The sequence below is a fragment of the Oryza brachyantha genome, chromosome 6, assembly GCF_000231095.2.
Source record: "Oryza brachyantha chromosome 6, ObraRS2, whole genome shotgun sequence".
NCBI classification, from domain to species: domain Eukaryota; kingdom Viridiplantae; phylum Streptophyta; class Magnoliopsida; order Poales; family Poaceae; genus Oryza; species Oryza brachyantha.
Window position 1 is genome coordinate 14,818,142 of NC_023168.2, and position 14,592 is coordinate 14,832,733.

Below are 14,592 nucleotides of genomic sequence, written 5' to 3' on the forward strand. Positions count from 1 at the left end.
TAGAAAAATAAAAAATAAAGTTATTATGAGACGAAGGTGGTAGTATTTATCAGCATTCTTGAGTATATAGCACCATCAGATGCCTAATTACAAAGCCTCAAGCTGTTCTATCACTGGTACTATTAAGACATGGCCAAGTTCAGAACAAGGAAAGGATAATGCACATTAGGATTTAGGAGTTGGTTAAGGGAGTGTTTTGATAGGGCATGTCACATCGAATGTTTGGACACTTATTATAAATAATAAACACAGACTTATTATAAAACTAATTACAGAAATAAGAGCTAATTCATGTGACAAATTTTTTATGACTAATTAATCTATAATTAGCTCATATTTACTGTAGTATCACATAGGCTAATCATAGATTAATTAGGCTCAATAGATTGTTTGGTGAATTAGTCCAAAATTATGGATGCGTTTTATTAATAGTGTATGTTTACTATTTATAATAAATGTCCAAATATCTGATGGGACAAGAGACTAAAATTTAGTCCCTTATCCCAAACACCCACTGAGATAAACAAACATGAGCTGGTTAAGATGAACAGAAGCAGGATATAGGCAGCAAGTCCTAGATAAAAGCCTTGTTTAGTTCAAAAAATTTCCCAAAAACATCACATCGAATTTTTAGACATCTAAATGAAGCATTAAACATAGATGAACCAAAAAACTAATTGCACAGTTATGTGAGGAATCGTGAGACGAATTTTTTGAGACTAATTAGTCCACGATTAGCTATAAGTGCTACAGTAACCAATATGTGCTAATGACGGCATAATTAGGATCAAAAGATTCGACTCGCAGTTTCCAGGCGAGCTATGAAATTTGTTTTTTCATTCGTGTCCGAAAACCCCATCCGACATCCGATCAAACGTTCGATGTGACATTTCTGCCAAAAAATTTGCCATCTAAACACCACCAAACTCTCCATACATGGATGGATGGATGATGCATCTGTAATCCCTTTTCTTCCAGGTGTTGGAAGAAATAGATGGAGCAGAGCAGAAGAGCAGGAGGCATGATGATGAGTGGTGTAGTACACTTGTCTGATGAAGGTGTGCTCAGATCAACTTGCTAATGAGAGAAGGGCACACTGACATACAGGCTGCCAGAGGCAGCAGCAGCAGCAAAGGTACAGAGAGCAGTGCAGAGCCATCCAGCTGCCTAATTGCTCGCTTCACAGACAGATAGATAACGGAGAGAGGTACTAGATGGTCGAGCCCAATGGATGTGAGCTTGTGAAATGTGTGCGAAAAATTAGCACAGGTACTATTACTGATAAGGAGATTATTAGGGTATTCCAAGTATGTTGGACCCCATCAAGATCCTCGTGCTCCAATTAGGCTGAAATCATTCATCCAAAAAGAATATCTCCCATGTTGTAAGTGGTTTCAAGTGGTCCCACTGTTTTATATATATGGATCCTTATACTTTTCTATTTTATATATGTCCAAATGTTTACACATACTATGAATCAGAGATTGGTACTAAAATGTTAGTTTACCAGAACCTCTTTTATCAATATTTTCTTAAGAAAATTTATTCTAATTGTCTTATTAAAAATTTTATATTTTACATTGTTGGAGAAGGATAACCCACGTAACCTCATTTTTTGCTAAAACCCAATATGTAAGTAGTCAAGTCATAACCTCCTGACCAAAGTCATAACCTCCTGACCATTTTTGCTAAGCACGGAAACATGAAGGACTTGTTTAATGGAGGTTCTTCTAGCTATAACTTTTTCTGCAACCGTCAGAAGTTGCTCGAAACGGTCCATGGCTTCTTATTCTGAAAAATAAACTAAGAAGCCAGAAGCTGAAGAAGCTAGATTTTAGAGCTTTTCTAGATTCTCAGAAGGTTGCTACCGAACAACTGCTTCTTACCATAAGCCCGAAAAAAAAAATCTCGTTGACCGAACCAGCGGGACAAAAACATCTTGAGTTCCCGGGAAGGGAAGAAAACATTTCCCTTCTTGGCGCTAGTCTGAAGAGTATAAACCAATTAAGGGGACTAGCTTCATCATTAGTATACGGCATATAGCAGTGATCCCGAATACTCGAATCTTTATTAGAGTTCTGTAACTTCATAAGGACACTTATGTAACTCATTCTTGTTTATGGTATAAGGTTACAACAAATATATATTCATTTATGGTATTGAATAATTCTCGTAAACTCTGTTTTATCATAAGGAAAATTCGAACCTATATATCACCCCCATTGTATGTGGAAAAAACAAATGGATTTATTAGTATAAATTATATATATATGTTATTAGCGATCTATAAACAAAAATTAAAAATAAAACACGATAAAAAAATCAAAATCAACTCTAAATTAATATTAAATAAAAATCAAATTATGACTTATAAGAAAAGGCCCAAGTCAAGAGATGAGGCCCTATCCCTTTTACTGGGGTTTGGCTGCCCCCAGCAATTTTTTTGATTTGCTAACAAAATATTGTCCATCCTATCAAAGCTTCACTCCATCGTTTAATAGAGTCGGACCCTAATGTCATTTCCAGTTGCAATTTAGGTTGTGTTTAGTTGGCAGAACGAAAAGTTTTGCTAGTCACATCTAACGTTTTGACCGAATATCAGACGGAGGTTTTCGGACACGAATGAAAAAACGAATTTCATAGCTCGCTTGGAAACCGCAAGATGAATCTTTTGAGCCTAATTAATCCGTCATTAGCACATATGAGTTACTATAGTATTTATGGCTAATCATGAACTAATTAGGCTCAAAAGATTGGTCTCACGATTTCTCCCATAACAGTACAATTATGTTTAATGCTCCACTTAAGCGTCAAAATTCGATGGGATATTTTTTTTAAAAAAAATGGGAACTAAACATGCCTTAGGCTGCGTTCAAAGCAGCGGGTTGCAAAATCCCATTAGCTGCACGGAAAACGATAAACGTAATTAGTATATAATTGATTAAGTATTACTCATTAAAAATTTTAAAAATGGATTTATTTGATCTTCTAAAACAATTTCTATATAAAATTTTTTTACATGAAATGCATCATTAAGTAGTTTGAAAAGCGTGATAACGGAAAACGAGGAGAAGTTTAGTCTAACTTGCCAAAACGAACGTAACCTTATTATGGTTATCTTGCCACGCCATCATTGGTGATGTAGTCCAAAGGTTCATACGGTGAAAATATGTTACTTCGAGGTTTAGTAATAAAATTATTTATTAAAAAGTTTTAAAAATAAAAAATCCTTCTTTGCTTCTCCTTGGTTCTCTTTCGCTGCTTGATCAGGTGCTGGCTCGTGCTACATCACCCACAAAGAAGAAGAAAAGTGAGAAGGAATACATGGAAAGAAAGGAGAACACCTGCATGTATGCATGTTGCTGCTGCTGATTGATTGGCATGTGTTTGTGTGTGTAGGCTGCTGCATCTTCCTCCCCCTCCCCCCACACCCTCTGCCTGCTACTGCTACAGCAGCTGCCTTTGGAGGGCATCGACTTGGCCTCTCCCCCTCACCTGCATGCCTGCCATTCCACCGTGTGCAAATGTGCTAGCTAGCTGCTACTGGTAGCTTGAGCAAATGCAAAAGCTAGCACCACTGCTTGCCACAAGGAGGGGTGAGAAATTTTTTTTATTTTTTAAACATTTATAACAAATAATTTTATTATTAAACCTTCTAGAAAAATATTTCCACCCTAGTAATCTTTTGGTCACGCCACCAACATTAACGTGGCGAAACGGCTATCGTGGCAGCATTGTCTTGCCACGTCACTGATATTAGAGTGGTAAGACTGTCACGCCATACCATGCTGATCAAGTGGCATGACAGCGTGGTCAAAAGGTTCAGTTTTGAAAAAAAATTTCCCAATGGTTTAGTAATAAAATTACTTGCTGAAAAGGTTTATTTAATAAAAAATTTCGAGGGTGATCTTTTTAACCGAAAAAAGACAAACGGTGTAATTGTAGACGAAAAATAATTTGTAAATAAATTATATATATGTGTGCTTTTAATCATTAAAAGTAAAGGCTGGAAAATAAACAATAATAAAAAGTTCAAATATCATTTTAAGTTTAAGGTTGAAAATTTAAGTCTCGACTTATAAGTATAGATATAAACAAAAGGACGAGATTTAGGTAGATACGGCTCTCCTACACTATCAAAGTATCCACAGTGACCCTCCCTGAGTTCTTTAGCCCGGCTAGTGCGTGTCTGAATTCTGAAAGAAGACAAGAGCTCTCATCTTTAGCTGTCATTGGGTGACCTGAGCTCCCTTTGAATTCCAGATATAACGACTTTTAATATTTAAAATTTATCTTAAAATATAACAATTTATACACCTGCATTGTCTTTTCGACCAACACCCAAGTTTCCACCCACATTCTCTCCTTAACCAACTAAAACATTACAATCTTCGTCTCTAAATATTTAGCGCCGTTGACTTTTTGACACATATTTAACCCTTCGTTTTATTCAATTTTTTAAATATGTGAAACTATATATATGCATAAAAGTATATTTAACAATAAATGAAATGATATAAAAATAATTAATAATTATGTAGTTTTTTTAATAAGACGAATAGTCAAAGTTGTATAAATCAATAATGACGCCAAACATTTAGTGACAGAGGAGTATTACTGCATTCATTTTCGCCAACTAATTAGTTACTATTCGTACACACAAGTGAATCTTTTTAGTCAACGTTTGGTTTTTTTATTGTACCAATTTTTTGATATTACCAAAATCTCTAAAAATGATTGTACCAATTTCTTGGGCCGCGTTCAGGAGATGACATGTGGGGATTAGTTATCCGGTACGAAAAACATGATAATAGACTAGTACATAATTAATTAAATTATTTATTATTAAAAAATAAATGAATATAATTTTTAATATAACTTTCTAATAAAAAATTTTTAAAAAAACATACCGTTTAGCGGTTCGAGGAAGGTGCGCATGGAAAAAGAAAGAATATGGGTAAGTTAACCCACCTCCCGAACTCGACCTTGGTACGAGAGAGTAATATTGTTTATATTTGGTTTATTACCAATATAGAGCGGAAATTTTATATCCCAGTAAATAAAGTTACAGAATTATGCTAAATTGGGTAGGAACATTATTAACTACTACCTCTAGTTGTTTTTTGCACACATTTGACAAATAGTTTTATTTAAAAATTTTGTGCAAATATACAAAAATTTAAGCTATGCCTAACACATATTTTGTAATAAATAAAGTCACAATAAAAATGAATGATTGGAGGTGGACATGGGTGCTAAGAATGCAGATGAGAATGACAGCAGGAAGGTTGTGATTTGTTAAAAGAAAACGTATGTGAATAAAATTAAACAGAGAATAGTCGTGATTGATTGAGATGATAAGGTAGGTGCAGAAATAGCTATATTTTAGGATAAATGATGCGTGGTAGAAATAACTTTATTTTAAAATGAAGGGAGCAAGTTTTTTTTAATAAAACGAATGGTCAAACATATGTCTAACAGTTATCTATGTTATCTATTAAAATTGAAGGGATTCTTTGGTTTCAAACTAAACCATTAAATTTACTATTTAAACCACCAAAAAAGCAAATAATGCACATTTTAGCATTAGGCTAAATAACCTCTTAGAGCAGCTTCAACTGTTTCTAAATCTCAATTCCATTTATGAAACGATTTGCCTCCATATTTCTGATTTGCTCCAATAGTTACTCCATGTATTACTCTTTAAATTTATTGTGTTTCATGTGTCATCAGGGAGTATAAAATGTGGTTAGGCCATTCACAATGCGCTTACATGGGAGTGGTCTCAACTCGCCATGGAGGCGAACCTCTTGCGTGGAGGAGGGGAGGCGTGAGGACCAGTAGCTCTACCAAAGATACGTACCCTTGCCGGGTAGAGCGGGTTGCAACTTAGGGCTAGGCAAGGTGCCTTGATTTTAACCTTGGTGGTCGATCAAGGGCTTGCTAGCGTCTCAAGGTAAACTCGGAGACCCATGTTGGCCTTGTGAGAGGAAGCCAAGAGAGAAAAATGATCGAGGGGGATCCCGCTTAGAGGAACGTCTCAACGGAGAGTAGGATCGAAGGATCCGAACTTCGGGATAAAATCTCTCGTGTCCATCCTTGTGAGTTTCTTGGTTTCTCGATGTTCGTGTGATCTTTTCGTGTTCATCTTTTGCACACATACACTGCATGTTCCCAGGAACTTCACTAAGAAAGTAGGACTTAAAAGTCCCTCCTTTCACTGACTGGACGATCCAGTGTTCATAGCTGGACGGTCCGGCCAGAACTCTCGACCCAACCCAAGAACCTCGACCGGACGGTCCAGTCCCTAAGCTCGGATGGTCTAACCCTACTAACCGCTGGGTTTCGAAGAATTTTTTAGGACACCTATTCAACCCTCCTCTAGACCGATTCCCTAAGACTTCAAAGAGTAGAAGGAGCCTCAACGTTGTCTCACCCAACTCCACCGTCTTTTGCTGACATCATATGCGCCACTTCCAGCTCTGACGACCCTAGCCGGCTCGATTAGGGCCATATAGCAACCTCCGCCTGCTGCCACTATCTTGATCTATGCCGGCACGAGCTCCATTGGTGAAAAACGGAAGAGGTAAATGGGGAGAGGCTGAGAGGAAGAGGGAGTAGAGAGAGAGCATAGAGGAAAAATAATTATAATATTTTTTTGGGATTCTAGGGTGTTTAATGTAAACTTTGGTTCTTCAATATCATTTGATAAAATGTAAGGACTGAAATAAATAATTAAAATGCTGACATGAAAAATCAAAGTCACCACTAACCATTTTGCACTATGGACGAAGAACCATGTCTTTAGCCTATACGATACTATGAGACCACTCGATTGAGGAGCTTGCAACCTAAATGATCTTTAAGGGATAAGCGTGGTTGGACTTGCCAAATATAGAAATAAGAAATTGAGAAAAATATGTGGCAAGTTGAATAGCAAGATAATTGTTTGGTAAATCTTTTACAAAACAATTTTTTTATTAAATTTACTAAATTTTAATACGAAGAGGCATAGGGAAACGGTGCGAGCAGCACAGACAAATGAGGAATTTGTTAAGCATGATATGGTGATGTTGCTGGTTAGTCAACACACGCACACATGTAACTTTATACCGCAAAAGGGATTAATTTAGTGGTGCAGGTTCGTTCCACAAAGTGAGACAACCATGGCGTGATCAGTCCCATAAAGTCCATATACTGTTTACTTCGTCTATTTCAAAATATAATTATTTTTGTTTTTAAAGTTATTTTAAAATGCAATATTGATAGCACTCATCAATCTCTTACCCTTCCGCCCTAATCAACTCATTTACTAAGGTGTATTATAGTCATTTTTCTCAACCTTCAATTAATATATATTCCCTCTATTTCAAAATATAAGAGACACATTTTATTCTACTAGGACAATAATTTAATCAAATATTACTCTACTAATATATCACTCAAGTGACATAATATATCACTTAAGTGACACAAAAGTATAATTGAAAGTACTCTCGAATATAAATCTAATAATATTAATTTTGTGTTATAAACACTACAATACGTCGTTCTAATAGAGTAATCTCTAGTAATAGTATTAATTTTGTGTTATAAACACTACATTACGTTCTAATAGAGTAATCTCTAGTAAAGTTTTTTATCTAACAAAACAAATAACACCCTACATATACTAAAACGACACATTTTATTCTACTAGGACAATAATTTAATCAAATATTACTCTACTAATATACCACTTAAGTGACACAAAAGTATAATTGAAAGTACTTTCGAATATAAATCTAATAATATTAATTTTGTGTTATAAACACTACATTACGTTCTAATAGAGTAATCTCTAGTAAAGTTTTTTATCTAACAAAACAAATAACACCCTATATATACTAAACCGAGTAAGGGGTTGTTTAGATGGGGCTAAACCTTTTAGCCCCATGTCACATCGAATGTTTGGACACTAATTTGAAGTATTAAATATAGACTAATTGAAAAATTAATTTTATAAATAAGAGCTAATCCGCGAGACGAATTTTTTGAGCCTAATTAATCCCTAATTAGCATCACATAGCTAATTATGGATTAATTAAGCTCATTAGATTCGTCTCACAAATTAGTCCAAGATTATGCATGGGTTTTATAGACTACGTTTGCTATTTATAATAAATGTTCAAACCTAGAGGCTAAAGTTTAGCCCCCAGCAACAAACACCCCCTAAGGAGGACTGTAGATAACCTACCATATAAAGCTGTAGTGGTACTGTTGTTGTACGTGTCATCCAGTGTTAAACATACCCCTGCGGCCCTGCGTCCATGATCCAAAAACAAGGCAGGGCTCCCATGCCCATGCCTCTGTCTTTTGCTTTGCTACTGTGCACCACCACAGCCACACTATTCACGTATGGGCATCTCACTCACCGCATTACAGGTCTACGGCATCGAGGGCCCATTTAAAACACGTATTGACTTATGACAAAATGTATAAGATAGAAAAAATATAGAGTTTTGATAGAATTATACGTGTAAAATAGATGATAGAAAGACACATGAAAATATGATAGAAAGACACATGAAAATATTAGAGAGATGGACTCTGATAAAAGTTTCCTTGAGGTTGAACCTCATGCATGCTCATGCATGGTACCTTTTCACTGAAACTTGTTCAGAAATTTAATATGAAAAAGTAAACATTTCTATGTTTCTTTTTTTTTTCAAATCAAAGGATGCCTTAGGGTAAAAAAGAGAGCTAGAAACAGTCTAAAATACTTTCGACCATTTTCTTAACCATATTGTTTCCCTTTAAAACGGAATTGAAATAGTAGGCTAGAAATAAAAAAAACGTATCAGAAATACCAAAAGCATAACTATATACGGAAATATGCTGGGGCAACGGCCAAAAATGGAATTAATATCGAAATATTCTTTTGTTATAAGATCAGGTAATTTTGTTCCACGTAATGAATATACGGCCACACAAATCCAAGGTTACACTATGTAATTTATAAACTCTTTCTCATTTATTTACGATTCTGTGAACTATGGAGAATAGAGGCATGTACTGATATAGTGGAACTTTAGAAAAAAAAAGATAATTATTGTATTATAAAAAAGGTAATTTTCCTTGGAATACGACAAATAATTGGAATAAAACGATTAGAGTTTTGTAAGTCCTAAAAATTACCATGGAATGACTCGATGAATATATATTTTGGAGAAACATAATAGTTTAGGGTCGTTGGAAGAAAAATACATGAGGTAGATCTAATGCTTATTTTCTCCAAAATATTTATATGATTGCCGAATCCATATGATTTTCAGAGGAAACGACCGGATTCAATCCTTTGTCACAAATGCTTTCATATGATTTTTTTTCTTATAAGATTAATTTCAACATATATCATGGCTGCACGATCTTTAAATATATGCTCATCAGGATGAGTACGCGTACTGTCCACGTTTGCAATGTGTTTTGAAAACCATGCAACAAATTTCCCCTTTTTTCCCTTAAATAAAAATGGGCCTACATGTAGCCTTCTTCTAGGGAAATAATAATCCATTTAACATTATTTCATCATACCAAAAATTACTGATTCTGTTTTAAAATAACTTTATTTTTGACCCACACACGTGACAATACAAAAGTAAAAAAAATACAATACTCTCCACTTTATTTTCAAGACAATTATTTTTACGAAGTCTGGTATAATAATTGCTAAAAGATAAAATTATTTTTTAGAACAAATAAGATGGAGAAAAATGTTTTTATTTGGGGAAAGAGGCAGCATTATTTTGGTAGTTTAGTCCACTATGTACGAAAATTTTTTATTTTTTAAACATTTTTAATAAATAATTTGATTACTAAATCTCCAGAAAAAAATATTTCCATCATATAAACCTTTTGACCATACCACCAATATTGGCATGACGAAACGGCTTCCCACACTGTTGTGTGACATGTTGTCTTGCCACGTCATGGCCAAAAGGTTCAGTTTTAGAAAAATTTTAATAAAATTACTTGCTAAAATGATTTATTTAATAAAAAAATTTCAACATGTACTGGCAAATGCAAGTGCACCAAGCTAGGTGAGGTGGGACCCATTCAGAGGCTGGTTCTTGGCCCTGGGTGGCCCTGTGATGATGAGAGCGCCCCAAATCTCCCTGATCAGAGCCCAAAGATCAGAGGGGCCCTAGCTGCTCTCCAAGTGGGGTGGCTGCTTCTCTCTTCCTTGTTCTTGATGCCCTTCTCTCTCTCTCTGCATGGCATGCAAATGCACCTTCTCTCTCATGGCGCCCCTGACCCCGGTTGCTGCCTGCTGCTCGCCCGGGGTATTATTAAGAAGGTGAAGAGTCGCCTGAACTGAAGAAACCCATTCGCCTTCTTTGCTGCCGTTTTATTAGGAAACGCCCCTCTTTCCATTTCGGTACACTCTTCTTCCTCCTCCAGTTCTTGCCTCAGCAGCTTAAGTTTTTCTTCCTTTGTTTCTTTCTTGCTCATGGATTCATTTTCCGTAGCTACTTTGGAGATAGTTTGGTGTGCAGGCAGGAGTTCGTTCCTTGCAGAGTTGCAATATCTGTCTGTCACTCATCAGTTCTGTCTTAAGCCCCTGCTCTTTGTTCAGAGTGAGTACTGCAGTTTTGTTCTCTGCATGCCAATGTCTCTTTGCCGGCAATCATTTCCTTGTTTCGTGTCGTGAGAGCCTCGTAGTAGTGGTGGTAACACTTTTTCTTGTATGAACTGTTCGTGATTCTGATTCATTATTATTGCCATGCTAAACTCATTGTTGGAACACAATGTGCTCTGCATCCACCAAGATTTTGTTCCCTTTTTGATGCTCTTGGTGACCCTCTTGATATTGAGAGTGTGGTTGAAGCTTCCTCCTACATACATGGACATCATCCATTCATGCATGCAAATGCCTCAAAACCTCAAGATTTGATTTCTTGCTGGAGCTTCCTGGATACATGAACATTAATTTACCATGATGCACACAGCTGTGTTTCTTAATTAAGTACAGAATTAGTAGAATAATGGAAGATCTCTAGTGCTCGCACTGTTGATCTTTGCTACAATCACACTAGGTAGCTGCAGCCTGGCACTAGGTACTGAGAATGTGGAAGTGAGCAAACCGGATAAGCACACAATCTCTTACAAGAATGTCTACTGTAACTGACCCTCATCTCCTTTTTCTTCTTCCTCCCATTTGTTTATTCTGATGCTTTTCTTGTGCTGCAATTTCTTTCCTGGTGGAGCAATTAATCAATTAATTAATTAATCAAACATATCCTGTTTTACTGTGTGCTTTAGATATCTCTTTGCCTATGTAGGAGAATGTGATGTAGTGCTAGGATAGCTAGGATAGCTTTTCATTCATTCCTACTATGGCTTAATTTGGCCTATGCATAATAAGCACAGCTGATTATTGCTTATCTGAAAGGGAGGTGATTAGTGCCCAGTACTAGATCAGATTACCTTTGCTTATCTCATATTTTAATCTCTGTGGAAGGAACAATCTGTCTCTGGGTCTGAGCAGTGTTCATGTCACCAATTATTTGGCTGATGCTTCTCCTGCTCCTGCATGCTTTGCTTGCTTGCTTGCAGGTCTTTTTTTAGATTAGGAGGAGCTATCTACTACTAGTGCTGCTGCTACAAGCCATTGACAAGCTTGGAGCTTGCTAGTGCTAGCTAGCCTCAGCCTGTGGGAGGAGGAGGAGGAGGAGGAGGAGGACAATGTCCAGTAGTAATCCATCCTATCAGCAGCTGGGGCTGGATGCCATGAGCTGCTGCTTCGTCACCGGCGGCGGCGGTGGAATGGTCGGTGGTGCAGAGGTGGCGCCGTTCTTGTGCGCGAACGTGGCGCATGATGGCGGGTTCGGTTTTGGGTTCGGCGATGTGGACGGCGAGTTCTTGGTTGGCGGCATGATGATGGTCGCCTCGCCGGCCGCGGCCGGTGGCGGCGACGAGCTGGCGTGCGCCGTGCCTCTGCGGCTGGGGAGCGGTGGGCATGGCGAGAGCATGTCGGAGGACGGGGTGCATGCTGCTGCCGCGGCCGCTGCCGCCGCGGAGAGCTGCAGCACCGTGCACTCGGCGGTGATCCCCGCCGCGGCGGACGCCGGCTCGGTGGAGTTCGGGTACGGCCCGTCGTCGGGTGTCACCATTGCCCAGCCGTCGAGGATGGGTAGGCTCGCCAGAGAGGCGCCGTGCGGTGGCAGCTGGATCTATGGAGGGCCCGGCAACGGCGTTGCGCCGTTCCATGATGCGTACTACCCGTCAGGGTTCTCCTATGGCGCCGGCGTCGGCTTCTCGAACCCGTTCGCCGCTACCTCCGCGACGGCGCCGGAGGCGAGCGAGCTGTCGCTGAGGCTCGGCGCCAAGCGTTCGTCCCCAGGCAGCATGGCGAACGCGTCGTCGGAGGTGAGCTGCTCCGGCCTAACCCACGTGAGCAGCGGAGGCGGCTTCGGCTACCACCAAGCGGCCGGCGGCGCCGCACTGTTCCACCCTCCTCACGGCGACGGCGAGCTAAGGCAGGTGTACCATCCCCAGGCGCACCCGACAGCACCTCTGCATTTCTCGCAGGTGGTGTCGCGGTCAGGGCTCGCGCACATTGCGCAGGAGCTGCTCAACGGGTTCGTCGCCTGCCTGCTGCAGGACGTCGCCACCGACGCTGCCAGCGGCATCGACGGCGGCGAGGCGAGCCCCGCTCTCTCCTCAGCCCTCTCGGCGAGGACGCCACCGGAGGAGCAACCGTACGCCGGCGCGAGGTGGGCGGCGGAGGCGCGGCGCCTGAGGAAGCTACTCCAGCTGGTGAGTTCCTTGGCACGCTTAGCCTTTCTCGTCGAACACTTAAAAGAGCGAAGCAATGGCGGAGATGAGCTCGCGGCTCACCTCACCTCCACTTGCCGTGCAGATGGACCAGAAGCTCAACCAATGCCTCGACGAGATGCAGAGCACGGCATCGAAGTTCAACAGCATGGTGCGTTCCGGTTCCGCCATCGCCACCGGCGGCGGGCTGTCCGCGCCGTTCGCCGGCCGCGCGGTGGCGGCGGCGTACCGGAGGGTGAGGAGGCGGGTGATGGGCCAGCTCATGGCGGCGGCGACGCAGCAGCAGCAGAGGCCAACGGCGGCGTTGGAGGAGAAGGAGCGGAGCTGGGAGTCGTCCTTCATCCAGAAGCACTGGGCGCTGCAGCAGCTCCGGCGCGGCGACCAGCAGTCGTGGCGGCCGCAGCGCGGCTTGCCGGAGAAGTCCGTCGCCGTCCTCAAGGCCTGGATGTTCGAGAATTTCCTCCGACCGTAAGCTCAACCACGATTACTTCTCTAATTTGCTCATCATGCAATGCAACTACTCAAGCTAGACAAGAGTGACATCTTACATACAACCTATAAAAAAAAAAGCTAAACTTTTCTTTTCTTTTTTTGAAAAGAAATTTCTTTTGTTTCAAACTAAAGATCATTGAGTATATGAGAAAGAACTAACCATTGCGGCGAAGATCGCCGTGACATAACGAATCCATTCGATATTTCTTTTTTAAAGATGAAGGAAGCTTCATTGGTCTGAAAATGATTACATCAAAGTTTGAAAACCATATTGAGAGCACTTGATTCGATATAGCATGGAACGAAAAAGCTATTTGTGCCCTTTTCAAAGGATAGAAATTACCATGTTGGCCTGATTATAAATGATTCTTTAGAGATGTTTGCTTGTGACCAATACACGTTGATTGGATAGATGACATGGAACTAGTTCAAACAAGTTAAATTCACTGTCATCAATTTCTTTTTAACTTGAATGTACTTTCGTATGTGTATGAAAAAAATGACAAGCTATACCTTTCATCCGTTCTCATCCAATGAACCATATATATTATCAGCCATTGTCAAATTGGCTGATGTAGAGGCTGGGTTTTACCCATTTTCCTTTTAAAAATCAACATGCCAAATGTCATGATTCAAAGCCACACAGCTTCATAACATGTCCACTGCTGATTCAGGTATCCAAAGGACAGTGAGAAGGACATGCTGGCAGCAAGAAGTGGTCTGAGCAGGAGCCAAGTAATGAAAAGCTTCTCTCTCAGCATCAAACTACTTTCATAACATCACAAAAAGAATAAAACCAAGGGAAATACTGAGCTTTTTTTTTCTTTCCTTTTTGCATTGCAAGGTCTCAAACTGGTTCATAAACGCCCGCGTCCGACTGTGGAAGCCGATGATAGAGGACATGTACGAGGAGCTGAATAAGACCTCCGGAGGCAGCACCGATGGAGTAGCAGAAATGGAGCAATTCAGCAACAAAGGTGGTGTCATCACTTAGAAAGTCTTTAAGTTTCAGATGTGCAAAATCTGAGCTTTTGCCTTGTGAGCTTCTTCTGCATGAGCATTGTGTTGCATCAGGTCTGCAGCCAAGGGCCAGCAACTAGACACTAGTGTCTATCTATCACTCATGTCTATGGCTACACTGATCAGGCCCTAATCTAAGAAACCTTGTCATTGTTCCTTGCATATATATTATATATAAATATATATATAATTTCTGGTGCCTGAATGGATGACAGTGTGTTGCCCTCTTCTGTCTCTTCATTTGTCCCACAGATTGCAGATTTT

The 14,592-nt window shown here is 39.8% G+C and overlaps 1 protein-coding gene across 2 annotated transcripts; it reads left to right on the forward strand.

Annotated features, from left to right (window-relative positions):
* The first annotated feature begins 10,191 nt into the window (after positions 1–10,191).
* Positions 10,192–14,504, forward strand: LOC102715865 (homeobox protein knotted-1-like 12). 2 transcript variants are annotated; one of them, XM_006656993.3, is made up of 6 exons: positions 10,192–10,417; positions 10,509–10,616; positions 11,596–12,798; positions 12,902–13,284; positions 13,983–14,043; positions 14,153–14,504. In XM_006656993.3, the coding sequence occupies exons 3-6, from the start codon at positions 11,725–11,727 to the stop codon at positions 14,300–14,302; spliced, it is 1,668 nt and encodes a 555-aa protein (XP_006657056.2). In that variant the 5' UTR covers positions 10,192–10,417; positions 10,509–10,616; positions 11,596–11,724; the 3' UTR covers positions 14,303–14,504. The 2 variants fall into 2 exon arrangements, with proteins under 2 accessions (XP_006657056.2, XP_015693999.2); XM_015838513.2 differs by having other exon boundaries at positions 10,392–10,417; positions 10,524–10,616.
* Positions 14,505–14,592: the final 88 nt, after the last annotated feature.

Coding starts and splice junctions, on each gene's coding strand:
- LOC102715865 (XM_006656993.3), top strand. CDS start 11,725: ATGTCCAGTAGTAATCCATCCTATCAGCAGCTGGGGCTGGATGCCATG. Junction 12,799..12,901: donor TGAGGAAGCTACTCCAGCTG/GTGAGTTCCTTG, acceptor CTTGCCGTGCAG/ATGGACCAGAAGCTCAACCA. Junction 14,044..14,152: donor GTGGTCTGAGCAGGAGCCAA/GTAATGAAAAGC, acceptor TTGCATTGCAAG/GTCTCAAACTGGTTCATAAA.